General features: G+C 45.5%; 1 protein-coding gene across 1 annotated transcript in view; it reads left to right on the top strand.

The window, feature by feature from the left end:
- The window catches only part of Crim1 (cysteine rich transmembrane BMP regulator 1), a 173,435-nt gene that overhangs the window by 74,787 nt on the left and 72,107 nt on the right, over positions 1-26,541 (top strand). Inside the window, exons 3-4 of the mRNA XM_051166903.1 lie at positions 6,113-6,355; positions 7,381-7,501. Coding sequence (XP_051022860.1) covers positions 6,113-6,355; positions 7,381-7,501 — 364 coding nt within the window. The remainder of the gene's footprint in view (positions 1-6,112; positions 6,356-7,380; positions 7,502-26,541) is intronic.

Raw genomic sequence — 26,541 nt, 5'->3', positions numbered from 1 at the left:
TCACAGGATTTATCTCCGTGCTCTATCAAGTGGCCGAGGGCCCCTGTGACACCTAAGGTCAATGTCACAGCTGTTCCGAGGCTTCAGAGTGTAAGGTGTACCATCGTGAGATCTGGGGCAAACAAGTATGTAGGGCCTTTGCCTCTTGACTTCATTACTCGTATGGAATTCTGAGGTATGAAATGTAATCCAAATCTGGGGTCCTTTGAGTTATCGTGGAAGTAATTGGAGCTCCCAAAGATGTCTCAGAGTGGTGTTCACCTATATGATGGATTTAACATCCTCAGGCAGAAGGAGTCAGGGTTAGCGTTGGAGGAGGACCCAGCAGTATTGACTGTACCCTTGACTTTTACATTTTTACCAGTCTACTTTATGTTGCCTGTTTTCTAGTAACTGGTATGCAGCAGCATTCTGCTGCTATTTGAAGTGACCGTGTCAGGAGATTTTGAAGCAGAAGAAAGGCTTTATTGTCAGATGTGTGGAGCTCAACAAAATACACAGAGAGAAGACATGAATCTGGACGTGTGACTCTACCTATCCCTTTTAAAATGTCTTTTTTTTTTTTTTTTTTCCTCACCTCCCATCTAGAAGCTGTTCATTTTGCCTTTTACTTAAAACCTAGGTCCAAGCAGAAAATTCTCAAATGCGTTTGCTGCCTTTGAGTTTGGGTTTTACTTTCTCTGCTGGTGTCCTATCCTGGAGAAGGCCTAGAACCAACCACTGTCTTGTCATGGAGGTTCAGGTGACTAGGTTTGAATGATACTTTGCATAATTATTACAACATCGTTTTATACTAGATAACCATGTCAATCCTCAAAGGAAGGCTACTAATATTGTGAAATTAATTTATTTTTCCTTAATTACTTCTGTTGCAAGTCATATTGTCACTTTAGTCTTTCTATATCTGGGGCAATTTTTTTTTTTAAAGACATGCCAGTTGCCAGGGCAACCAGACATAAAAGCCTGCTAATTAGCTTAAGTAAAATACACATATATGTATATATTGTTTTGTTAGATGCAGCTGGAAATGAGTATGGAAAGACTTCTTTTCAAATAAATAAGATTGAAACTTCAAAAGTAACGCCTCTCATTCATGGGAAATTGATGCCGCGGCTATAGTTTTCTTCCCCCCTGCAAAAAAAAAAAAAAAACGAGCACGAGAGATGAAGAAGAATAAACAAAGATTTCCAAGAGAACTTATGTATTTGAAGCAAGCTGAGAGAAAAGGGGCCAGAACAACAGTTGCCGGTGCCATGGCAACGCATTGCGTTAAGTGTGTGCTGGAGGCTGAGTGCACAAAGGTACTTGGGTAATCTGCTGAAAGCTGGAAAATAAAGCAGCTATTAACAGTTATAAGACAAGAAAGTGTCTGTAAGTTTTACAAATCTCAATTCTTTGAAAGCGTGATTTCACAGTGCACCAACTCAGTATAAGATTTGAAACTTAGGCCTGCCAGTCGCTATAGTAACAGCGCAGGTGTGAAGAGGGGCAGCAAACAGTGTGATGTGTGAGAAGTCACTGGCCCATGGGAGCGTTTGCAGAAGTCAGATCAAAAGTACAAGATACAGGCGATCGACAGCCTCAGAATTAAGGTTGATTTCAAATACGGGAGTTTGCATTCAGTAAGTAGAGAGTACATGTTACAAGACTATATCCGTACACACATAAGTACAAAGGCAAAATCATAAAACTTCAAGAAATTAACCCAGAAAATCTATACAGCATGTCATTACTAGTTACAAAAGGGAAACTGCCCTCCCCTGACTTAGCTCCACAGAAATTTTATAGTATTTGTCTGAAAAAAAAAAAATCAAAAGGAAAATCAGTGTTGAATTATATAGATGATTTCAAAATAAGTCCCACTGAGCAACACATATCGACATTTTAAAACATGACCGAAGTAGTATTTGGCTAAGATGTTAGTCATATTTTTATGTGTTTGTAAGAAAACAAAAATAAACATTAGTATTTAATGTTAAGATTTTTGAGGAAAACTAACAAGAATCCAAAAGACAAAATGATGCTAAAACATAAAGGAGCCAGTGAGCACAGAGAACACGGGAGCTAGGGCTTGCCAGTGAAGTCTGACAGGAGGAGTTCGGAGTGGGAAGTGAATCCTACATCTGCTAAAATATAACTTAGTAAAAATGATTCTAAGGGAGTTAGGATCCCTGAGTAATAATTAAGGAATCTGCTCCCTTTCCCTTTAAAGTAGGTTTTTTTGGGGGGGGGGTTGGGTTTTTTTTCGGCTGTGGGGGAGTTATATGTAAACATTAAAGGGTTGTTAACTTTGTGCATATAAAAATGTTTTTCATCAGCTGAGCATGTTGACACACACCTTTAGCCCCAGGATTTTAAAGACAGAGGCAGGCAGGTGCCTGAGTTCGAGAACAGCCTGGTCTATATAGTGAGTTCCAGTCCAGCCAGGGCTATATAGTGAGGCTCTGTCACTAAGCAAAACCAATCTTTTGCAGCAGAGGAAGAGACAGAACGCATAAGGTCCTTATTGGAAGAGTCCATGTAAATGTAACGGAGACTGAGGAGGCCAGCACTTGCAAGAGAAGGGAGTCGGGGAGTCAGAGTAGGCGCAGGGCGAATGAACATTGGCAGCCACTACACTCGAGTTTTTAAGTTTAAAAGTCAAGACTTTAGGAAGCCAGGCTCAGCAGAACCATTTAAAACGGAGTTCTCTAAGAACACGAAGGATGATTCAGCATCTACTAATTGCTTGTGTTAGTTAAGGAAAAGCTAGTATGATTCGAGAAAAGTTGAAATAGTGTTTGGTCAGCTTAAACCTTTATGTTTTTACTTTTTAAAATATTCTTGGACACTTCCAAGTTTTAAAATGCCGATTGACCTATGTTACCGTATGGTTACCAGTGTCTGGGTAGCTTGCCATGTTCCACGTGTGTTGCAAAGGCAGTTCTCATGTGATAAAGCATTTCTCCAGGCTTAAACTGCAGACCGCTTCAAGAAGTGACAGTGTTGAGGACACTAAAGAGCATCAAGAGCTGAGTGAGTAACTAGCACAAGCTAATTGGTTGAGCCTTAAGGGAAGATATTGAGGAAGATGTGGAATTGCGGGGCTGGGGCTGGAGCTGGGGCTCCGTTGGAGGAATACTGCATAGCTTATAGGAAGTCCTAGGCTGGGTCCCCAGAATCTCATAAAGCCAGGCCTGATGGCCCATAGCATAATCCCAGCATTTGGGGGCAAGAAACAGAAAGATCAAAAGTTCAAAGTCAGCCTCAGCTGCATAGCTAACTTAGGGGCAGCCTGAGCTACACAAGACCCTGTCTCAAGGAAACAAAGAAGTCAATTATAACAAATAAGCAAATGTAATGACTCAGTATTATTTGTAGGTAGAATTGGGGTTTTTCTTTCTTGTAAGTCTGTGTTTGCATTTCCCAGGTAAGCAGTCTGATGGGTATACCCGAGGTTAACCTTCTCTTTCTCAGCTCTTTGAGAGCCCCCATACTGACGGGGGGGGGGCGGGGTGGGCAGGAGCGGGAGAGGACGTCTCAACACGGGACCTCTCATCGCTGACTCGTCTTCTCTTCAAAAGGTAGCTCCTAGGAATTACAATAAAGTGATGGCAAGGTGTTCTGAGAAGAGAGTTAACTCCGGTGTGCCCTTGGCGTGTGATTTTGTAGGCTCTGTGGTTTTCAGGATCAAGTCACAATGGAAAACAGGGTTGGGTAAGAGAGCGCTTAGCTATGAGGGTTTAACAGAAGCCACAGTCTGAGTCAAGAAAGAAGTTGAGCCCAGGTAAATCAACCCAGGAGGGAAGAAGGGCAGGGCCAGAGTTGCACACCGTCAACACCAGGGATTCCTAGGACAAGAGTCACATTATGACGGAGGTCCATGGATCACGTGACCAGGGTCAGCTCCTCTAGCCCATTGGCCAGCCCGATCTTGGGCAGTTGACCTGCCTGAACCTTGATTTCATTTCCTGTAAGATGGAGTAAATAATAACTCAGAGACTTTTATGAGTGGTGTCAGAAGTGGTGTGTGTGTGTGAACGTGTGCGTGTGCAGGTGTGTGTGTGTGTGTTATTGACGTCTGCTCTTAGGCCAGACTCTGTTTCACTTTCCACTCTGCTTTAAGCTTATCGGCTGTCGGTTTGATGGCCGCAGCTGGGAAGAGAGGGCAGGTCTTGCACTTGGCTGTTGTCCCTGAAGCAGAGGTGTGGTGGAGTAAGAAGATTCTAAGTAGCATTCTGTCCAACAGGGAAAGGAGGGAGCAGCCGTAAGTTAAGTGACAGAAAGCAAGTCACATGACCTTACCAACAGTGTCATCTCCATGTCCGACACACAGTTCACTGCAGTAAATAGCGCACGGGGTTGACTTCTTTCTTCTCTCCAGATGCCTTCTCCACCTCGTGCTGCGTCTCCTCGCTCCCCAGATGTTGTCTCTTGTTACTCACGGTCCCAAAGCCTTCCTATTGCAAGAGAGGACCCCTTCCACCGTCAACATTCTGTTCCCTCTCTTGGAGAGCTCCTGTGGGCATCTCTGCAGCTCACATCTCATTCCAAGTTTGTTCTGCTCCTTGTGGCTGCCCTCCCCCATTTCAAGAAGCCTTTGTTCCCCCCCCCCCCTTACTCTGTCCTGCCTCCTTACTTTGTTACTATTTCTAATATAGATCGTTTTTCTATCATCACCTTTTATTACCTTGTAGACCCCGTGAGAGCAACACTCAATCTCAGTCTCTTCTTCTTCCTCTTCCCCATCTCGCTCCCATCTCCAAACTGCTACATCAGTTGGTACTCAGTAGGTATTTCTGAGTGGATTTTCCAGAAGTGTAAGTGTGGCTCATGTCCTCTTGAGTCTTTTATTTAGACAAGAAGTACTTAGTAACAAGGAAAACGTACAGTGAAAGGCGAGGCCGCCATGTTGGAAAGTGACCAGAGGAAGAGCCAGGTATGATGATGACACTGGCCTGTAAGCCCAGCACTTGGGAAGTGGAGGCAGAGGGAGCAGGAGTTTCCGGTCCACCTCTGCTACATGGGACCTTTGAGAGAGATACAGGGAGTAAGGAACGAACAGGCTTGGCTTGGGAAAGACAGTTCCATCTGTACTAGCCAAAGCTGAGTGAAATGTGAGGTGGGGTACCTGGATTCTCAGTTTATCACTGACTAGGCAGGTTGATTGGGTCTTCTGCCTCAGGTCTCTTAAATCTATAGTATTAAGGGACCTCTTGCCTCTACTCCTGCTCTGTGATTCTGTTTCTGGGTTTTAGTTTAGCAAAGTCCATTAGCGGTTTGGGAAGTGTATGGTCCAGTAGCCTCACAAAATCTTCCCAACATCCCAACCATATTCAAAGGTCACAGTCTACAATAATGTAGTTTTATATTATTTCCATCTTTTCCTTGAGGCCTTATGCTAGTATAGGTTTCTTAAAAGTTTAAACCAAGAAAATGGCCTGAGAACTGACTGAGGCCTGACAAGCGAGGCCTCTGCCGTCCAATCCTAAGCTTGTTGGGTAATGCCCACTGTTACTTTCCCATCTCTGGAACTGAAGTGCTTCCACAGGTCAGCTGATAATACTGAAAGGCAAGTGCAGTGCCTCCAGCGAGCCTCTGCTGAGACACGCCCTGTAGGAAAATTACAGGGGAATTTGCCTCCTTGTCTATCCTGTTAAGCTGTACATCGTAGACTTACATGTCTTAATCAGTTCAGCTCACTGAAGCAGATTTGGAGGTGGAGCTCTTCACACTCATCATTATTGTCCCCAGTCCCTGGAGCGGCCAGGTTTTATTTGCGTCACTGTTCTGTTTTTGTAGAACTTACATCACGATCAAAAGAAGAACCCTTAAGACTCTTAGGTTCACAGTTAGTCCCGACCTGAGTGTGAGCCACATGGAGGTCTTCCTTTGCCTCCTCCCCTTTGTAGTACCAGGAGTGAGGGAGGGAACCCCAGGCCTGTGTTTTGGTGTCATGGGCAGATCTTGGGAGAGATTCCCATGGTTGGCTACAGTAAGACTGAAGACTCTGACCAGACTTCGTCTGCTGCCCTGCTCTTTGCGTAGCAGATAGACTTGGGACGATCTGTTCTTCCCCAGAAGTGCCCCACACTGCCCAGGGCATGAGCTAAATTCTTTCTCTCCCATTTAGAAGAGAAGCCAGATTGCTCCAAGGCCCGCTGTGAAGTGCAGTTCTCTCCACGTTGTCCAGAAGATTCCATTCTGATCGAGGGCTATGCTCCTCCCGGGGAGTGTTGTCCTTTACCCAGCCGCTGCGTGTGTGACCCTGCGGGCTGTCTGCGCAAAGTCTGCCAGCCGGGATACCTGAACATTCTAGTGTCAAAAGCTTCAGGGAAGCCGGGAGAGTGCTGTGACCTCTATGAGTGCAAACCAGGTATGCCAGAGCTGGCTGGGCAGCCCCGCCCCTTTGCATCAGAGGGCAGCAGGTCCCTCCTCCGCTCTCCACTCCCATCAAGATGAGCATTCTTGCTTGGGGGCAGAGCATTTGCTGCTTTGGATAACGTCTCATTTCTCTAATCAGAGAGCCAGAGGGATAATTCCCTGGAGCGTGAGTGCCATCAAGGAAGCAGCTGGCCCTTTCCTTTCTCTTTCTTCTTTACTTTCTTCACGTATGTGTGATGGAACTACTGGGGAGAGTGTGGTACTGTGGTCACCTGCTTCATTCCCTGAGAGACGATCAGAAGCCTCATTTGCAGATGCGTCTGTCACTTGGAAGTTTTACGTTTAGCAGCACTCATACATAAAACAGAATTACTTTTGGATAAATACGTGCATCCAAATGGCAGATGTTTTATAAGGAAAAGGCCCAATTTTCCTCCTTGGCAGCCCCTCTCCATCCGCCTTGGCTTCGAAGCATGTGCTATGTCATTTGACTGTTTACTCACCTTCTTTGCCAGTATTGGAATCCCTGTCATGTCTCAGCCATTTCTTGCTTTATAGTTTATCTAACAGCCTTGCCGTTGTGCCAGCGTCTCTAATGTAGCCTGTGACTAGGTCTAAATTGTAATGATTTCCTCTTTGCAAGTTTCTAATGATTGATCAGTTTTTTTATGTTTTGTTTCCTTATTTTTTTTTTAAAAAATTTTACTTTTACTGTTAGGTAAACGCTTCAGGCAAAGCAGTCCCTTTGTCCATCTCTTGAACTGCTCTGTCAGAAACACTTCCATCACCATCTGAATAACTACACGGTCTCACTCTGTTCTCATTCTAACTCTGGTGCTCTATTTGAGACACACGACGGTTGTAGAGCATTGCCTGAAAGGAAAACACTAGATGGGCTCTGGGTTTCAGGGAAGCAAGGAATCTTTGAACATTTGTCAAGAGTCAGTATTTCATTTGGGGATTCAAAATGCAAGTAGATGTCGCAATAAACAGTGCTTCTCTGTTTGCCCCTTTCAGTTTTCAGCGTGGACTGCAGCACCGTGGAGTGCCCCCCTGTCCAGCAGGCTGTGTGCCCCCTGGACAGCTATGAAACTCAAGTGCGGTTCACAGCGGACGGCTGCTGTACCCTGCCAGCAAGGTTGGTTTGTCACCGGTTCAAATTTCCGTTCTGTCTTATTAGCTAACACCGTCCCAGGTAGTTTGTCAAGCCTGCAGCCTGGTTTCCCTTGGGAAACACAATCCTTGCCCATGTCTCTGGAAAAACCATGGAACTGTTACTGCAACCTGCTGTTTGCTTGTCTCTCTGTACATCAAAGCCAGGTGTCATCAGGTTAAGCCATTAATCTTGAGGATTAAGGATCTCCCTGAAAGGAACTAGGGCTAGGAAGTAGGCAGGCAGGCTTTCCCCTTGGTAGATGATGAGGCAGAGTGAGGGGGTCTATGATAGTGAGGTTTGCCATTTGATCCTTTGCAGCAGCGGATCTTGTGGTTGTTCAAGCCAAGTGCCCAGTGTGGTGAAACACAGCCTGCTTCAGAGATCTCATGAGAAGGGAACTCTGGACGTCTGGAATCATGTATCTCCCGAGGTCCATTTCTTACTGAGGCAGAGAGGTGTCTGAATTCTTGACAGTCATTCTGACGTATCAGGCACATTGCCCTGTGGCTTGTGGGAGATAAGCTGCTCTCGTTTTCATCTTAGTAACAGGGCATCCATTGAGCTCTATAGAGCAAGTTTTCTCTAGGACACGAGGGCCCTTAGGCCTGCTGTTGATGGTCTACAGAGTGTCACAGTGATGCCAGCCAACAGTGCCTGGTTTTCAGGGAAGCTGGTTTTACAGTCGGCTTCCCCTTACCCAGGATTGCCCATCCCTCTTCTTTGTCCTCATGGCCCTCTCCGTCTTTGGCAGCTCATTAATATCATCTCTGTAATAAAATCACTCGTTCCTTGCCACTCTTGCATCCTCTGCGTATGGCATCAAGAGCCGAAACCTTTCCTTATTTAGCTCCATCGATAGCCTTGTCTCTAGTCCGGTCCCCGTGCCAGGCTTTTGGTGTTTACCATTTCAATTTCCTGCACGAGCAGGGATGGTTATGGACGCGGGCTTATAAAGTAGTAGGAAAATCAGTAGCCCAGAGTTAAAAAGTGAATGTGTGTTCATCAGGGCTCTAAGGCTGCGACCAGATCTTTTAGGTCATTATCACAGATGTTTCTGCTCACACTGGGAGGAGGATGTGGCAGGGCAGCTCACCCCGTGCCAGCCAGGAGGCAGGGAAGAGAGATTGTCGCACTTTTATCCCATCTGTTCCCTTGGCCTCTAGCCTGTGTGCTAGCACCAACCAGGTTCAAGGCAAGGCTGCCCCTCCCCCACTTGCTTAGTCCTCTCTGGAAGTGACCTCCCGGACATGTGCAGAGGTGTGCCTCACCGATCTCCTGGAGCATCAGTTCTCAACCTGTGGGTCCTGCATATCAGATACTTACATTACAACTCATAACAGTAGCAAAATTGAAGTTATGAAGTAGCCATGAAATAACTTTATGCTTGGGGGTCGCCACAACATGAGGAACGGTATTAAAGGGTCTCAGCATAAGGAAAGTTGAGGACCACTGGACTAGATACTCCCAACCCCTTTTGAGCGATGAGGTGAACCTCTACGGGTAGTTTTCCTCTTTCAGTAATGAGGGGGTAGATTCCTAGAGTTTGTCCCCATAGTTGCTTTCTTCATCTTGCCTCTAATAAAGTGCATTAGGTCGTTAGCATCTTAGCCTTTCTCTTTGCGGAAACCTAGGATTCTCTCATACATGTTGTGGTGAAGTGGACAGCAAGGAGTTTTGTGAAGATGGCGTGCCATAAAGGCAGAGCAGCTTCCTGGTGGCATTAGGGTGCCATGTTTATGCAGAGCTGTGTACAAAGGGGTGAGCCCCTGTGCACACATGGATACAGCCAATCACCAGCAGACGCAGTGGATCAATAGTAGTAGTAACAGATGTCTCTGCGAGGTCTTCATGGAGAGGAAGATGGAACATTCCATCAGAGGACCTAGTTAATCAAAGCTAAGCCTGTCTGTGAGGGAAGGAAAAGGGCCAAGTTTGAGCTCATTTTTCCACCTCTCCTGTGTGCTCAAGGTACCCCGGTCACTCTGGTTGGCTAACAACTGTAGGAAGACACTAGATCTCAGCTTAAGAAGAAAGCCTCCCGACAGTAATGCGCGGCACTGCGTCATGCTGCTTTTTGAGGCAGACTTGAGCTCCTGGCACTGGTTAGACTCCCCATCTGGATGGTTACCTGCCAGCTGTGCTTACAAGACGTGTCACATAGGAACAGAGGTTGCTCTCAATGCCTTCTGTTTCATCCCCAGGCTTCTGTGAGTCTAGTAAACAGAATTCTTAGGGTGGTTATTACTGTATTCATGCAGTCTTGACTTGGGCGTTCGCCTGAAGAATGGTCCAAGGTAAATGTGCCTTTAATGATGGAACCGAAGAAGCACAGAGAAGGAAGTCATTCAGAGTCCCGCTGTAAATCATTTGCAGAGAGGCTGCGTTCTCACAGCTCTTACTTTCCTGTGTGTTAGATAGGCAGTGACCCATGCTTGTCCCCCTTCGTTGCCACACACTCACCCTTTGTTCCTGCCCAATCAGTGGTCCCCACAAGCATTCTCCTGCTCAGGGACTGCATTTGCAGCTGCCTCATCCCATATAGTGTTTCCCTTCCTCTTTTACCTGGTCATCATCTGCCTCTTTGAAGATTCCATTTCCTCCTCTTTAAAGTGTTTTCGATCTTCAGCCCCTACAGATGTCTCCGCTGCCCCACCCTTCCAATCCCTTGTAACTCCTCATTAATCTGTTTATCATAACGCTGTTTATAATAACGCTGAAATCATTGGGATTTTTCATCATTTTTAATTTTGTCACCACTGTTCTTTGTGATTCTCAAAATGTGGGTACTTATGATCTCTAGAATATAGATGTACTATGGCCAATGCATATTTATAAATAATGTATGAATGAATGAGAGGAGGAGCGAGTGAGTGAACGAATGAACAAGCCTGTGCTTAGTCAAGGTAATTCACACGTTAAGGGTGAAAAGAAAGAACACCTTTGATTCTTTATCCTCTTCCCATTAGTTATAGTGCTGCCTAGTACTTGCTCTGAGACGCTTCTTTATGCTCTGCTCCTCCTCAGTCTACAGACACATGCCCCCTCCAAGCCCCGCACTCCCCCACCACAGCATGAGTCACCTTTCTCTCCCCATCCTGCAGGATTCCAATTAGACTTCACTTTATTCACAGGGTCTTCATCTTTCAACTGATCCCTCTCTCACCCCTGGGAACTCTGAAGACATCCTTTGCCATGCCGTCCATTAGTCATACACTTCCTTGCATGACTGTTTAATTGTTGCATGCATAAAGTAGCTGAGGCTATTTCCAGAAGTCAGCAGTTATGTCATCTTTTCCTCTGTGTGTGCACTAAACTAATATTGGTAAATACGCGATGTATACAATCAGGCTGTGTTTAACCTGTTCATGTCAGCTTAGCATATGAAGTGGGGTCTCTCTTTTAAATACGTGTATCGGTCATACTTTGATAAGAGAATGAAAGCTCAAACAAACATACAAAAATAGAAATAAAAAGAAAATTGCCTGATGTATGTATGTACTATTAGCATTTTAAGGGAAATGTATACCTTTGTTCTTATGAAGGAACCATGTTGAGGGTACAGTGGAAACGATGGTAGAACATGCAAAATCATATCATGACGCTTGGGCTTGCTCCCCTGGCTTGTGAAGACTATTGCTAAGAACTCAGAGCAGAGCTAATTGTTAGAGAATTTAGGAGGGAGAGCCCTTTAGGACAGAGAAGGATAAATATATCTGAAAGTCTAGCTGTAAAAATTTACTTTGCACTGACAGCAACCACTTTTTAAAAATGAATTTACTATACTTTCATACTTTCAGAAAGGGGGTTGGGACCCCTCCATGCTGGCAGATAAATTCCCATTCTTAGTGAGACTGTTTGGCCCACCCAGGCTCCTAAGCCTCTTTCTGTGTGAGCTCTTTCTCAGCTTAGGAGTCTCCTCTTAAGCACTTGTTAGCTGTTCATTCATTGAGCACCAAGTGAGCTCTTACACGGGCAAGGCTCTGCCTTCTAGATAGATGTTCATACCATGCCTGAATAGCGCTCTTGGCATGTGGCACCGATGAGTTCTGATTTTCCATCCACCCCTGGCCTCTGTAGAAGTAGGCTACGCTTTCTCTTCTTGCGGAATCCCTGCCTTTTCTTTATGGCCCTAATATCTATTTGGGGCTCTTCTGTTTCTATTTACCTGAAGTAGATTCTGAGGGTGATAGACTTCTGTCACTCTTACAAGGGAAAGAATTAACTATTGACCATTCTCAGTACTTTGCAACCTGGTGCTGAGTTGCAGGCATACTGAATGCTCTTCAGTCCTTTTCTGTTGGCACCAGTATGTGGTGCCAGCCAAGGCAGCTCGCAGTACTTTCCAGGAGAAGATAGGGAAAGATTAGAATTAGCAACTCGGAGCCTCAGCTGGGGCGTCTGAACACCACTGCACAGTAACAGAAGAAATGTTATGCCCTATAGGGTTGTGACCCCTTTGTGTTTATGGTGTCTGTGAGTGAGTGTGGTACATGTGCATGCACAGATGCTGCCATGTGTAGTGGGTTTGCAACAAAGCACCCAACGTGTTGTGTACATCGATACAAGTGCTGTCTTTGTAGAGGTAGAAAACTCTGTTCTTAAACAGCGTAGGATAGCGGTGACGTACATAGTTTAACTCCAGCACATACCTTGCTAATTACAAACCCTCGCTCATTTAACCATCACTCTGACACCATGAGGAATTTACAGCTGTGAAAACGGAAGGCTGGAGAATGAGTGATTTGTGTAAAATCACAGCTGTTCCTTGGCACGAGGGTAGAATAGGTCTGTCTTCAGCACAGGATCTTTGGTGTGCCTGTGTTCTTTCTTTCTCTTTCTTTCTTTCTTTTCTTTTCTTTTCTTTTTCTTTTTTGAGATAGGGTTTCTCTGTGTAGCCTTGGCTTTCCCAGATTCACCCTGTAGACCAGGCTGGCCTGGAACTCACATCGATCCTCCTGCCTCTGCCTCCCAAGTGCTGGGATTAAAGGCGTGCGCTGCCACCACTGCCCAGTTCCCAGTTCTACTCTTTAGCATTTGCTGTGCTTTCTTGTTGGTTTTTAAAACAGAATGATTGCTGAGGAAGATGAGCTGATGTCCTACTGACATCTTTTTGTCGTCAAAGTACAAATTAGTGAAGTATATGTGTATGCATTTCAATTGTGCACTGGGGTGTACGAAGCCTTCCCCAGGAGCCATATGAAGGCAAGGAGGCTTCCTTCTGTGCTGTGCCGTTCCCTGTGGTCTTTTGGGGTGGGTGCCATTTGTGTTTCAGAACTCTGCTGGGATGGCTTGAATGACAAGTTTGTGTATGATCTCCCATGACGAACTGCTTCCCCTGTGCTAGGAAGAGGAAGTGTTAATAGTAAGTGTCTCTAGAAACCCACCCGGAGGTGGACACGCCTGCTCCTGCCACATTGTGTTTGTGGGAGCAAGTCACAGGATAAGCCCCTGTCCAAAGAGCAGCAGAGTAGATGCTACCTTTTGATGGAAGAGGCTTCAAAAAATTTCAGAACGTTGTTTAGTCTACCACAGTATGCATTTAACAAAAATAGGTGCCCTTTAGGCCTGACATTCTGGTTGAAGAAAGTTGCTGAAACCCTGCAGATGAGTGACCCTGTTCCAAAAACATGGTGTTCTTCTGGCCCTAGGAGTCTGGGTCTTCTGGAATTCAGGCAGCTCCCTAGGTGCTCAGTGTGTTTCCTTCCCACCTGACACAAGCATCATCTAGGTGACTATAATTCAGACCTCCTCTCCTTAAGAAATACTGGGGTTTTCTCTGCTCATACAGCAGCCTTGTCATTGGGGGGCTGTGAAGGGACTGCCAGAATATCTAAATCATAAGACTAGGTCAATATTGAAAACAAGAAAGCAATCTTTAAAGGATGTGGCATAGAAATTCTATCATTGTTAATCTTGTCTGGGTGAAATAGATTCACCCTACCTGTTGTATCTGGAGGGTGGAGACACCTGAGATACAAAGCAGCGAGTCCAGCTGTGAATTCTCCTGCCGCCAAGGCTAAACTTAGCCCATCTGGGCTGTCATGATAGCTGCCTGGTCACTTCTTGTTTGTTTGTTTTCCCTACTCTAAAGGCACTCTGCTGTCTTCAGCGTGTGCCTCATTTTGCTGAGTTTTCATTTTGCCTCTTATTATTTTTCACCAGTTTTTAAGATACAAGCTTACAGGGCAGACATTAAATTGTTAAAATTTGGGGCAGTGATGTACTATATCTTAGTGGACGTCAACTGAATTATTTAGAACGTTCCAAGCCTTTCGATATTTCTGTATGGTTTACTGAGAAGACGAATGCATTTAATATCATGTGATAGTCATTCATTCTAAATTTAATGAGAGTTGTCTTAAACTCTTTGTCCTGAAATATTAGGTTATCAATTTCTGCCTATAAATATGTTTTTCTTAAAAGTTATTGAAAAAAAATACAAGCCAGTTATTTTGAGTTCGAAATAAATTAAGTCATTGTTTATGATATCCAGAAGCTTAAAATAGACTTTGTTCTGGGTTGTGTATGCTGTGAGAGCCAGGTTCCCAAGCTCCCTTTTGGCTCCTGCCTCTCTCTTGACCAAAGGGCCTGACTCTCTTCCAGAACCAAGATCCAGAGCATTTATACCTCTTACTTTTTGAGACACTATATCAAAAGTCTTGTTGTTTTTTTTTTAACTCAAAATTTTTAAGTCCAAACTTTTTCAAGCTCTAAGGTAATTAAAAGTTTTTAGATTATCTTGGTGAGAATGCTAATATATGGCTCCTGTTTTCACACACAAAAAAAGAATTCTTAGAATATATTTAGTACACGAGAGCTCAAGCTCAGTTCAGTGGACGGGGCTGATTCTTGCAGCTCAACCCAGCTGGGGAGTTACAAACCATGCTACATTTTCACAGAAGTGTGTGGGACACCAGCTCCGTTCCTAGAGCATCATCAGAGCCTGACTGGGTGAGCATGAATCTCCAGGGTGTACTGTCCCCTTTGGACCAAGTCACTGTCAGTCCCCGTACCCTCCCCAGTGCAGCCACTCAGGAAACCCGACCTTCCCTTTGTGACCGCTGTCTGTGACCTGTGCACAGCACATCTGGTAGCTGAAGTGTATTCACTCTATCCCATGAACTGGGTACCAGAATCAAGACCCGCCTCTGCGTAGTTGGACAAGCTTTTCACCTTATCTTGCTCTTTCTTAACTGAGCTTTTCAAAAGGGGAAGGCAGGAAAGGATTGCAAGATCTTAAAAGTAACTTCCACCACTGGGTCCTTTGACTCCCCCAGATCTTCTCAATTGGACAGAAACCAAGAGGTTAGTGTTATTAACTTCTTAGGGGAAAAACAGGAGCAGGAAAACCTAGAAATTCCAGGGTTCCTGATGCTAATGGAGCAATAGATGGGTCACACGGTGATAAGACTGTCCAAGGGAAGTCATAGGAAAAAGATGGCTACTTCTTTATCATTTCATTTTCTTAGAAAAGGCATAGTGAAACAGCAGGCTACTGGAGGTCTATTCAAGCCTTGGTAATCAGGACTGGTTTAATTACGAAAAGTGTGTGGTATGGAGGCAAAATAGGTGACTGTGTGCTTGGTAGATGGTTGGATGCTTGGTAGATGGCTGTGTGCTTGCTAGATGGCTGGATGGTTATTGCTAGCTGCATTTCCTTTTTATATCTATGAATAGATAATTCCTAAGGAGCAGGGGAAGAGAATAATCGGCCAAAGGCTGAATCTACAAATAAGGATTTACTCTATTAAATTGCTGCTAGACAATGGAATGTGGGTGTCTCTGTCTGTCAGCTGCCTTGGTATGTGTGATGTGGGAAGGACTCGGATGTGGGACGTGGGCTCCCCCCAGTGTTTTAAACATTCCCCTCTGTGGACCACATCAGCCCATGCATGGCTGTGCATGGGTGCTTACTGCCCCTTGGACCCAGGTGCCCATGTATACCTTCTGTGAAGATTCATTTCTTTCCCCCTGAGTTTCCAACTATTCGTCTCTCTTGTCTGTTTCCCTTCATTTAGTTCTGTATTCATAATGCCTCTTTATTTCACACTTAGTTGCACATACACACAGTGTTAGATTTTGAGAGAGTATTGTGTTCTGTTACCAATTTTGTAATTGATCTTATCCCTTAAGATTAAAAGTTTTGGATAAAGGGCTCTTCCCTGTCCCCCTTTTGTTTGAGCCTCATTTTAACTTTTCTAAAACACTGACTCGGATACCCAAGACAGTCTCCCAATCACACCCTGTCCAGTCAGAACAGATCTAAACTTCAGGAAGGGAAATCAATGAAAGGAAAGATGGTAATCTATGTGCACAGTCATCGCCAGAGCGACAGTCATGAAAAGCCTTAAGACCACATCTAGCTATTTGCCCCCCCCCCCCCAAGCTGCTCCAGGCAGAAATCTAGGCGTCCCCACCCATCGCACGATCCCAGTTTCTCTGCACTTGTGAGAAAAATCTGCTTTGGTAGTGCTCTGTTGTGGGATAATGATACACTTCCAGCAGATTGCTAGCATGCAGTGCCTGGGAGTCCATAAAGACCCTTGCAAGGGAAGGAGTCTCCTGGAGTTCCAGAATCCTCAGCCTGCTGCAGACTCATCCCAGATGAGGCCAGCGGAATGGAATCTTTGGCATGGCACTTCTTCCCTTCAGAAGCATGTAAGTTAATAAAAATTAATCTGACCCCATAGCTGCAGTGAGTGAAAACAAGGTGTACCAGTGCAGAAAATGCTCAGAGCTGTTCCAACAGTTCAACAAAGACTCGTTGAGGGAGCACGGAGACCGCTGGGCTTGCTGTGGGGTGTGGCGCTGACTAAAGTGAAGGGCTTCAACAAGTTCAGGTATCACCAGTGACGGGTGCAAGGAATCTCAAGACCTCTAGAGAGAGGGTCATCTGCTAGAGGCAGACACCATCAGTAACCCTCCTTCAAGAGAGACACCCAATTAGAGACGTGGTTTCCACCACGTAATAAAAACTAGATTACAGCAAACTAAAACCTGTCCAGGCATGTGCTACTTTTACATTGAGACCAAGAAACCGGCCAACTCAAAAAGACACGCACCTGGAAAAGATGGGGAGTACTCGGGGTTAGTCCTCCCGTCTGCCTCAGTTTCCAGTTTTGAGTGACACGCTCTACTTCCTACTGGAAACAAAGTAGGTTTGCTTATTCCTCTGCTCAGTTGCCTCTGAGAAAGTGTTGCAGCCACTTAACAATCTGCCTGCTGAAGTGTGGATCCCGAGGTAGGCAGCTGAGCGCTCCAGAGCTGCTCTGCAGAACTTTTATCTCAAGATGAACTGGTTCGGTCATTGAAGTGTTTAGCAAAGCGTTAGGGTGGGGGCGATGGGTCAGGGACCGTCAGCAGAGCATACACACTCTGCATATCTATCTATCTATCTATCTATCTATCTCTCTATCTATCTATCTATATCTATGTGTGTGTGTGTGTGTGTGTATAAAAGCTGGCCTTACTGTGGGGAGTTAGGGACCCCCCTTTTTTATGCTTGAAACTCAGAGATCTCTTCTTTCACCTTTGTGAGACAGTCTTGGGTACCCCAGCTCATCGAGTCATATTTGCTGGAGACCTTATGACTGTGAACGTTGTGATGGGTTACTAAATTGCTTTTCTCATGCCAACTCAAGCTAAGCAGGAGAAATTGTCCCTGAATGTGCAGTTCCAAGAAGCCCTGATCAAATCAAGTGCCTTGTAATGAATTATCATGTCCATCTGTTCTGTGTTCCCATCTCAACAAAGATGGAGCTATCTATTTATCTTTTTTTTTTTTAAGATCATCTGTTAATAGACATTTTATTATAAATCCAGTTCTACTTTGAGGCATGGAGTGTTGTTCCCTTTAATTTATTTTTCCAGCTGCTTTTTGAGGATAAATTATACAATATGTAAAATGTGCATTTAAAACATTCTTGACTCTTGACATGCTATGGCAGTAGCATTCTCTTTGTTTTTAGACACATGCAAAAAAAAAAATGGCTGCAAGAATATTTGGAGCCCTTCTTTCTCAACTTAGAAAAGAACATTTATTCTGTTGCCCTCTGTCATAGTAATTTTTGGCCCAAAGGAGCAAATCAACTCATGACTAAAGAGCCAGAGTCTATATTAAACTCTGATGTTTTCTGAAACAAAATAATTGTAAGAATTCCATGTTATTATTGGACCCATCCCCAGATTGAAGAAAATATGCTTTCCTAGAAGTTAAAGCTCTTCCCCATTAGTAATGAACTATCTCTCGGGGAGAGGGCTTGGTCTGTCAGTCATACCCTCAGGTGGGTGTGCCTTCACCTCGAACCAGGCCTGTGTGCTCCTCCGTGGGCTGGGCCCAGCACCTAGTCTTTATTCTGCGTTTGTGTTAGTCCTGCAAACAAGCAAGGCCATGTCACCCACTGGCTGCTGTTTGCTCTGAATGGTCCAGGCGTCAGAGCCAAGGGAGAGCCGAAAGCAAGTGAATTCTTTTAAGCCTGTGGTGAGGCTTGAGTGTGGAATCCACAGCTTCGGATTATATCAAACTCGAGGACTTTCCCATCCGTCCTCATTCTTGCCGTCGTCATCATCAACATCCAGAAAACCGGAGTAATGCTGTAGATGGTTCTGCAGAAAGAACGCTTTGTGAAAAACTAAAAGAAAGCTGGAATTTCCTAGAACATACTGTACCCACTTTGCACAGAGATGGTGGCTGAACACCACCCACTGCACTTGACAGTGTGTAGAGGTCCAAGGCTGAGTTTGACATTGAGCAGCTTTCACTGGAACCCCGGGGGTGGAGACAACTGGCTTCCCTTGGCCTTTCTAAGTTAGTCTGTTGTGAATGGATCATGTCAACAAAAGCCTTGTAAGTTATCCTCCCTGGCCTTGTGTGGGTTTGGGAGGAGTGTTATGATTAGCCTAAGTCATTAGTTACATTTGTTCCTTCTTGCTTTTGGCAAACCTGTTTGGGAGTCTTCATGGATGCCTGAAGTTTCACATGAGAGTAAACTATATGCATAATTTATTTTTCCTATGCATACAGACCCATAATAAAGGTGCAAAAAGATACTCGTAACAAATAAAATACAGCCACTGTAGTAACATTACTGTAATAAAAATTACTCATGCTGGCCATGGTGGCTTAGGCCTATAATCCCAGCATTTAGAGAGCGAGGCGAGAGAATTACCATGAATTTGAGGCCAGTTTGGGTTTGTAGAGTATGAGCCCGTCTCAACCTCTCTGACCCATATACATGCACAATGTTTTTTATATCTTAGGACTGTTTATTGCTAGAGCTTTGCCTTTGAAAGGGGGCAACTGAAAGCATAAATGGAGCAGGCTAGATCAGTCTAACCTATGCATCCTCTGAGGGCCAGGACCTACCTTGGGTATGTTTCTCTCTTATCACTGTCTAGCACAGATAGATAATAAGTTTAACTACATCCTGTGGATAATCTGTGGCAAATCCCAGCAGCCAAGCCATAAATTCTGACTTATTCAAGAAACAAATATCTGGAATGTTCACCATGCACCTTAGAAGGAATAACAGGTACACACGTCAAGGAGCCTTTAGCTTAAGTTAAGGCAAATGCGAATGAGTAAACCATTGTAGCTTTAGGCATTATGGGTTTTTAGAAGTTGAAATGTGCAAAATAACAAAAAGCTTATGGAGTAAAGAGATTCAAATTCCTATTTGGAAAACTGTTGTATTTGACTTCCGAGCTGAGTCTTTAGGAGTGAGTCAGAGTTCATCAGATGGAGAAAGACAAAAGGGCATTCTAGGCTATTAGAGTCTTTGATTTTTTTTTCCCCCTCAGTTTTAAAATGTGTCTTGCGGCTGAAAATATTTGTATTAATCTCATCTATCTTTATGACTCAAAAGAAATGGAATGGAGCACACACACCCCCATCCCGATAACCACCCCAGTGCAAGACCACATCGCTTGTTTAAGATTTCCATTATTTTCTTCTTACTTATAAGGAAAGATGCTTTCTTGGATCCCATGTTACCCAGCCTTAGCCTGCCTCTCCACCATTTCAGCCACCAATCCCTTGATATTATCTCCTTGTTCTCTTCCTGACATGTGTTTGGCCTGTGGTAGCCTCAGTCAGTTGTTCCAATCTCGACACAGTAGATCATTTATTGCCTTTGTAAACTTAGTTCTGTGCCCACTCTCACACTTGGTGAACTCTAGTCAGTCCATGGCTTCTCACAACCTCCTTCCCGCTGCCCCACATCACCAGCCATTTGTCACCATGCCTCCAGCACATCACCAAAGAGGCAGATCCTTGAGGATAAATGGAGGTCTGCTTCCCACGAGGGGTCACAGATAGAATAGGCTTCTGCAAAGACTGCTCTCCCCAGCAGCTTTTGGCACAAAAGGAGTCACTAGGTGGAGTCCCAGTTAGCAACTGGCTCCTTGGGACTCACTGCAACCCTCCCCTACAGCCAACACATTTCATTTCTTGGCCACATTTATAATAATTGGGAGCATCTTGAAGTCTGCATGTTTTGCATAAAAGACAGGCTTCTTATGTTTGACTCTGCACAGGATGAGCGTGGTGCCTCTTGGGACAAGCCTTCCTGCACTGACTGCATGTCTGCTCTGTTCCTAGGACTTCACCGGCTGCCAGGCCTGCTAACCCTAGTTGCTATACTGAGGGTTCAGTTGAGAGACCAGATGCAGGAAGAAGGGGAAAGCATCAGGAATTGTAAAGACATTAAACGGCTCCATCTCGGGTGGGTCTCTCGGAAACACCACAGGCAGGAAGGGCTCATATGTTACAGAGAGCACGTCAGGGTAAGGTCCAGACCTGGGAGAAACTGGCAAGATCTTGGAGTAGACACCAACACTGGGAAGATGGTCAGTTGTCATCCAACGTCTGTGACGTCAAAGACTTAGTTGATGTCGGGAGGTATTTAAGTGGCACAGGGACGGAGCCTAGGACCCTGGATCTAGAGGGGCCGTGTGAGATCACAGTATTGAAAATGCTTCGCCTACACATGTGGAAGCCTCCTAAATCACATAAAAGGGAGGTCAGGTGTGTTTCTCACGCATCAGTTGATGTGATCCCCGCAGCAGTCTTATGAACTTTAACCACCTCTATGTTCCACATGGCTCAGGCGAGACTTAGATACTATAACTTGTCTGAGCTCCCAAGGTCACATTGCTCCTAAGTAGCTGGAACTCAGATACCACACTACCTTATGTCAGTGTCCATTCTCAAAGCCTCTGTGTCTTGGGGTAGGAATCAGAGCTACAGAGAGGAAATGTTCGTGTGCGTGGGGAAACTGAGGTATGGGAGTAACCAGGGGTGTCTTTAGAGGCTGTTGACTTCCCAAGTGAGTGTGGAGGGTCCCAGTCTCGCTGTTCATAGAAGGATGTCTTTAAGGGAGAGCCTGGTAGGTGTTAAAAATTTGAGTGATGTGTTTGTTGATGCCCAGATTGGCTCCTGGGGTTCAGTTGGGAGGAAGGTTGGTATAGAGATCAGTACTTTGGAAGGTGAGAGACTGTACGGTTGGCCACTTAATGCTGATGACAAGGATGAGAGGCCTGGAGTTGACTGTCCACGGGGATCCAATTGGATGTCTAAAGTCATCTGCTTCAGTGCCAGCCCAGGCACGGATGACACTGGATGCCCAAAGCAATATGTGCAGCCCCAGCGGTAGAAGTTGAGCTTGGGTTTTCAAGCAGGAGACTCGGTCAGATGTCACCATTTGGTGCTTGTTCCTACATCCCAGGGCAGGTGTTCAACAGCCTATACCCTGTTATGCTATCCATCATATCCAGGGCCTCCCTGAACTGAAACTTCTGGATCATCTCCAGCATCCGATCAGCCTCACGCCTGGTGCATGTATACTCCAACTGACTCCATTTGTAAACAAGCTGACTCCATGTCCGGGGCATCCATTTATAAAGCAGTTAGTGATTCCAGGCTTTGAAATGAGAATACGTTACAACGTTGTATTAAACCTTGTTCTCGGGGCCGGAGAGATGGCTCAATGGTTAAGAGCACTTACTGTTCTTGCAGAGGATCTAGATTCAGTTCCCAGCACCCACATAGCAGTTCACAACCATCTGTAACTGCACTTCCAGGGGACATAAGGCCTCTGCTGACATTTGAGAGCTCCTGCTTGCATGTGGTGGGTGCTCAGATATACACTCAGGTGCACGTACAATAAAATAATGTTTTTAATGTTTATTCTCCCGTCCATTCCTCCTTGCATGTGGTGGTGTGCCAGTTTCTTTTCTTTCTACCTTATCTTAACTTGTCCTCTGTGTATTTCTCCCTGCCATCCTGCCAGCCCATGAAAGGCTACCCCAATGACTTCTCTCAGACCTAAGGAAGTGGACACAGAGGACACTCAGTGTCAGACAACTGATCTGGACAAGGTGGTTAGGAATGCCTGTGGGGTCCCAGCCCTTAACACTTTGAAGAAGGGCCAAGGAATGTTTTCAAATGTTGCTGGGCCTCTGGTCTGGCTGCTGCCAAGATCAGAGACTCTTCAAGCCTGCCCCTGCATTTCGTTAGCAAGTCACATCAGCATAGTAATTACTAGAAGGCATCATTGCTTTATTCTCATCCTACTGACGTAGGGTACAGTTTTAGGAGAACTGAGTCTACCTAAAGTTTGTATTTTCCTACAGTGTATTCCACTTTCCCTTCCGCTTCACACCTTCTGCTTCCTAGGCTCCTGGCTTCTTTGAAAAGGAAGCAGTAATTATCTCTTGAGAAACCCAGGAAGAGAGAAACCATGATGACTGTCCTAGTTACGTAATTGTGGTGGGTTTATATCTTCCGTCCATGAGAGCACATCCCTCACTTCTTCCTCCCAGAGGAACAAGAAAAGCATAAATGACCACAGAAAACTAAGTGGCATTTCTCCTGTCTCTGAGGTCAAAATCGTCAGGAATGTGCAGTTACCTGTTAGTTGGGAGCAGCTCCCTGTGTGGGGGTTGTGGGGGAGGAAGAAGGGCCACTGATGGGCAGCAGTAGGTGACCCTCTGTGGCTGGCTGTGACTTCTGATGAAGATTTGAGGAGCTCATAAGGCGATTAGCTGGAGGAGGGTGAAGTAGGGTCAGTAGTCCTCCAGGGACTGGTAAATCTCCTAGGGAAAGACAGGGGGGAAATTCAAGCCTGAGGAACTCCCATAGGGAGCTATACTGTTTTCCAGAGTGGTAGTTGGACCTCCTTTGAGATGTCTTATTTAGTCTTGTTTTAAATGTACATATTCCTGAAGAGGTAAGAAGGTGAAGCAGTAGAATGACGGCAGAGCATCAACTTTCATTAATGAGGAAGCTCCTTTTTATGTGGCGTCATTTCCATTCTTGACAAGCTATTTCATTAATACCCTCTGCAGCCTTAGTGCTGGAAGTACTTAGCCTTAGTTCAAGTACGTAAATGCTTCATTTCTGCTCAGTCCCTGATCAAGGGAAACCTTCCTGCCTTTGGCTGCGGAAGGGACCCATTTGAAGGCTGGGTCACTCTTTTCAGATGTAGAATAAAGCCAACATTGGATGGCTTCACAACTTGCACTTGTTTTTCCTGTAAGATGAGGACAGAGATAAGTGTCTGTCTCAGGAAGATGGGGTGCCAATGGTGTGCGGCTTCCAAAGTCTTCCTCTGGGCAGATGTTCTTCTGGTGGAGGGTGCCAGCGCCCACCACGGGGCACATTCGGAGGAGGCACTCCTGTGCTTTGTAAAGAGGGCTGTGGGAGTGGCAGAGGACAAACCTCCCTCCCCCCCAGCTGCAATGCTAGTATCACCTTTATTTAGCATCCTTTAAACTTTCTCTCTTCCTTCTGGTAAGCAGATAAACAAGCACTGATTCTTGAGCATAGTTTTTCAAAAACAGATCTCAGACGTGCCCCCAAGGTACCAGGGCCCCAGCATTTAGCATGCTGTTTCTTCTCCTGAAAAATAGAATATATAAATACGCAACTGCTGCATCCCCAGGAAAAGCAAAAGTTATGGGGAAAGTAAAGTCGAGGAGTATATAAAACAGGCTCCGAAGGTTGGGGATGAAAGAGAGCAGAAAGGACGAAGATCAAGGCGAGGATAGGCAGGCATCCCATAGGCTGGCATTGGCCGTTGCCTTCGGTGAGTGGTGGCTTGTCATTGGTGTTACAGTGATCATGTGCAGAGTGTGGAAGCTGCAAGAAACATAGAGGCCAAGCTTACAAGCCTGCAGTCAGCAGTCTGGGAGCTTCTGTGCTGCCTGAGACTATGTATATAGCAGCCCCAGAAGCAGGAAGACATACACTGCTGCTAGTCAGCCAGGCTGCAGCCTGACCTAAGGAAGGGAGCCCTCTAGGGGCTCCTGCGATTTCTAAATGCTGTTGGCCATCACCTAGTCCAGGAAAAGGAGGGCAGACGCTCTTAACCAAGTCCCACCTGGCTGCAGCTCTGATTACGTCATGCAGAAATTTATTTACATGGCGTTTGATTGATAATTATCTCAATATTGAGGATACCATTACAGCCCCCTCCCCCCACCTCCACAGCCCAGGCATGTTGCCAATACAGAGAACTACTTCTTTGAAATTCAAAAGAAAAAAATAATTAACTCTCTCGTTTTATTATTTCATTTATATGAACGGCACAAAATAGGTTAGCACACAGAGGCGTATCTTGTATTTGTACTTTGCCAGGGATGGAGACAGGAAACGCAGGGGGTGGGGGCAGGCTGCTGTGGGGTGCAGAGTTTCTGCTTGGGGTGAAGAAATAGGTTCCAGTAGTTTGCCAATGGAAAAACCAGTGTGCAAGATTCTATACTTTAGAAGGGTAGATGCTGTCTGTGTGCATGACTTTCATCTCATAGGGCAAAGGCTTACCTTAAGGTATCCTCACGTTGTTCTGTCAAGAGGGGATTTGTTGAGATGGCCATCAAGGGTCTCTGCCTTTCCCCCAGCCCTCCCTTGCTGTGGTATCTGATTTGTTACTCTGGCTAATAATCACCCATCCTATCTTCATCTCTAATTCTGTCCCATTTTGTACACCAACCTAATGGGCACAAAAAGAGCATGTGGTCTAAAGCAGAGGGTGAGAGGGGTTCCAGACAAGTGTGTCCAGGTGACGCCTGAAAAGCAGCTGGACCCACGTGCTGGACAGAGAACACGCAAGGCGTAGAAGGGGCAGGCAGAAGGACCAGCAAAGCAAGAGTTTGCCTGGAGCGGAGAGCGAGCACAGCATCAGGGAGATGCTGGGAGAGAACAGGGAAATGCTGGGAGAGAACGAGAAGGAGAAGGGATGTGGGTTTCAGGGCGATGAGATACTGATGAGTGAAACGAGGAGGTGGCTAGCTGTGGAAGTGAGCACAGGAACCGGGCTGCAGGCTGGGCGTGGCATAGCGTGGCTGGAGTGAGGGGAAACAGCGTGGCTGGGAGCTGGGGAGGGTAAGTGATGACATCAACCGCTGTAAGCATCTGTCTCCTGTTAGTTTCCTAATCCATCTGTTTTCTCTTTTTGCCTCGCTTGCTCTTACCCAGGATTGGGGTAGGAGGGAGGAGAAGATCAGCCGGGAAAGAATTTTTTTTTTTTTTTAATTAAGGGAAAGGAGGTAGTGAGGACAAAGTGCAGCCTGTGTGCTTCGCCTATTCTGTAACTCAGCATTTCCTCCAAGTGACTCAGAAGGAACTCTGGCTTCTTCCAGTGGAAAGCACAGAGAGTAGGGTACATCTGTGCGGTGTGGGTAATCTAGGAGCGTCTGATTTAGTTGCTACCTGACGGAAGGAATGAAAGAAGACCTGGGAGCAGATGGGTTCAACGGCATGAAATTGCTATTGGGCCATTTTCAATCTGAGAAAAGAAAATGAAAGGCAGTTTTGCAAGATCTAAGCCTAACAGGTGTGCAAGACCTGTCAGGCCTGAGCACAAATGCTCACTTTTTCTGGGTTCTTCCTCAGTACATTCATTAAAGGGCTGGGAAGTCAAAGGCTGGCACTAGACAGGAAGCGTGTGCTGGAGACGGGGTGGGGTAGCTAAGAAGGGGGCCAGGAACCAAGAGCACACCAGCTTTCAAATACCGTGGTTCTTTGCCAGTCAACCAATTTAATCTCAGTAGTAAAATGCAGAAAAGAGGGCCTTCCTTTTCTGAGTGGGTTACTAAGCATTTTTGAGTAGTTTTAGTTCATCCATGTGGTGCCGGTACAGCTGTCACAGGGTAATAATAGGGGTATTTGGACACTGGGAAATGTGGCGGATAGAGGCAAAGTTAGTAATGCTTTTCAGTGTGTTGTGTTTTCCCACAGCAAGTTTAATACAGATGTGCACATGGTTATTCAGACAGAAAGTCCTGAAGTGCTGAAGAACAGCGTCTCAAGTATTTCTTGAGCTCACCTGTGCTTTTTGGTGTTTAAGACTGATTCTCTGCAACACATCAGCAGGTGGGACACGAGTCTAGAAGACGCAGTAGAAACAGCGAGCAATCCGTGTAGGATGCGGTCAGTTGTAACTGCACCTAGATGCTAGGGTCTGGCTATGGCCCCTCCGTATGAGGAACTTAACTTGTACAGTGTCAAGTGCAGTAATGTAAGCAGTATGGCAAGGTGAGCAATCATAGCGATATGACTGTGTGCTTAAAACTGTAGTGGTTAGGCACTTGAGCGGGAAGGACCATGGAGTTACCTTACTTGATGTGAAAAGGCCAGTTCATGGTACTCAGCCCTGGAAGGCAGTTGTCCTGAGGGAAGAAAAAGCTCCACACACAAAACGACGAGCAGGCGTTTATCTTAAACCGTAGACAGAAATAAGATTGCAGCTAAGCCTACTAATGAGGTTTTGATTCCTGTTCTCCCAGGAATCCCTAACCATCACCACAGGTGGAAGGAGCAAAAGAGAAGCGGCGGCAGAGGGGGCAGTGGCGTTTAATGGTCTTTGGTGCAAACTTTAACTTCATTTCCGTTTAGTTCCAGGGCCAATTGTAAATGTCACTGAAATTCTGGGCCTGATTATTGAGATAGCTGAGGACTCTAAGCACATTTTAGTTCACTGAAGAGTCAAACAATAAGAGAATGAACCAATCACAAAAGGAGGAAA

The sequence above is a fragment of the Acomys russatus genome, chromosome 1 (genome assembly GCF_903995435.1).
Source record: "Acomys russatus chromosome 1, mAcoRus1.1, whole genome shotgun sequence".
Classification (NCBI taxonomy): domain Eukaryota; kingdom Metazoa; phylum Chordata; class Mammalia; order Rodentia; family Muridae; genus Acomys; species Acomys russatus.
This window is presented reverse-complemented; position numbering and strand designations above follow the sequence as displayed.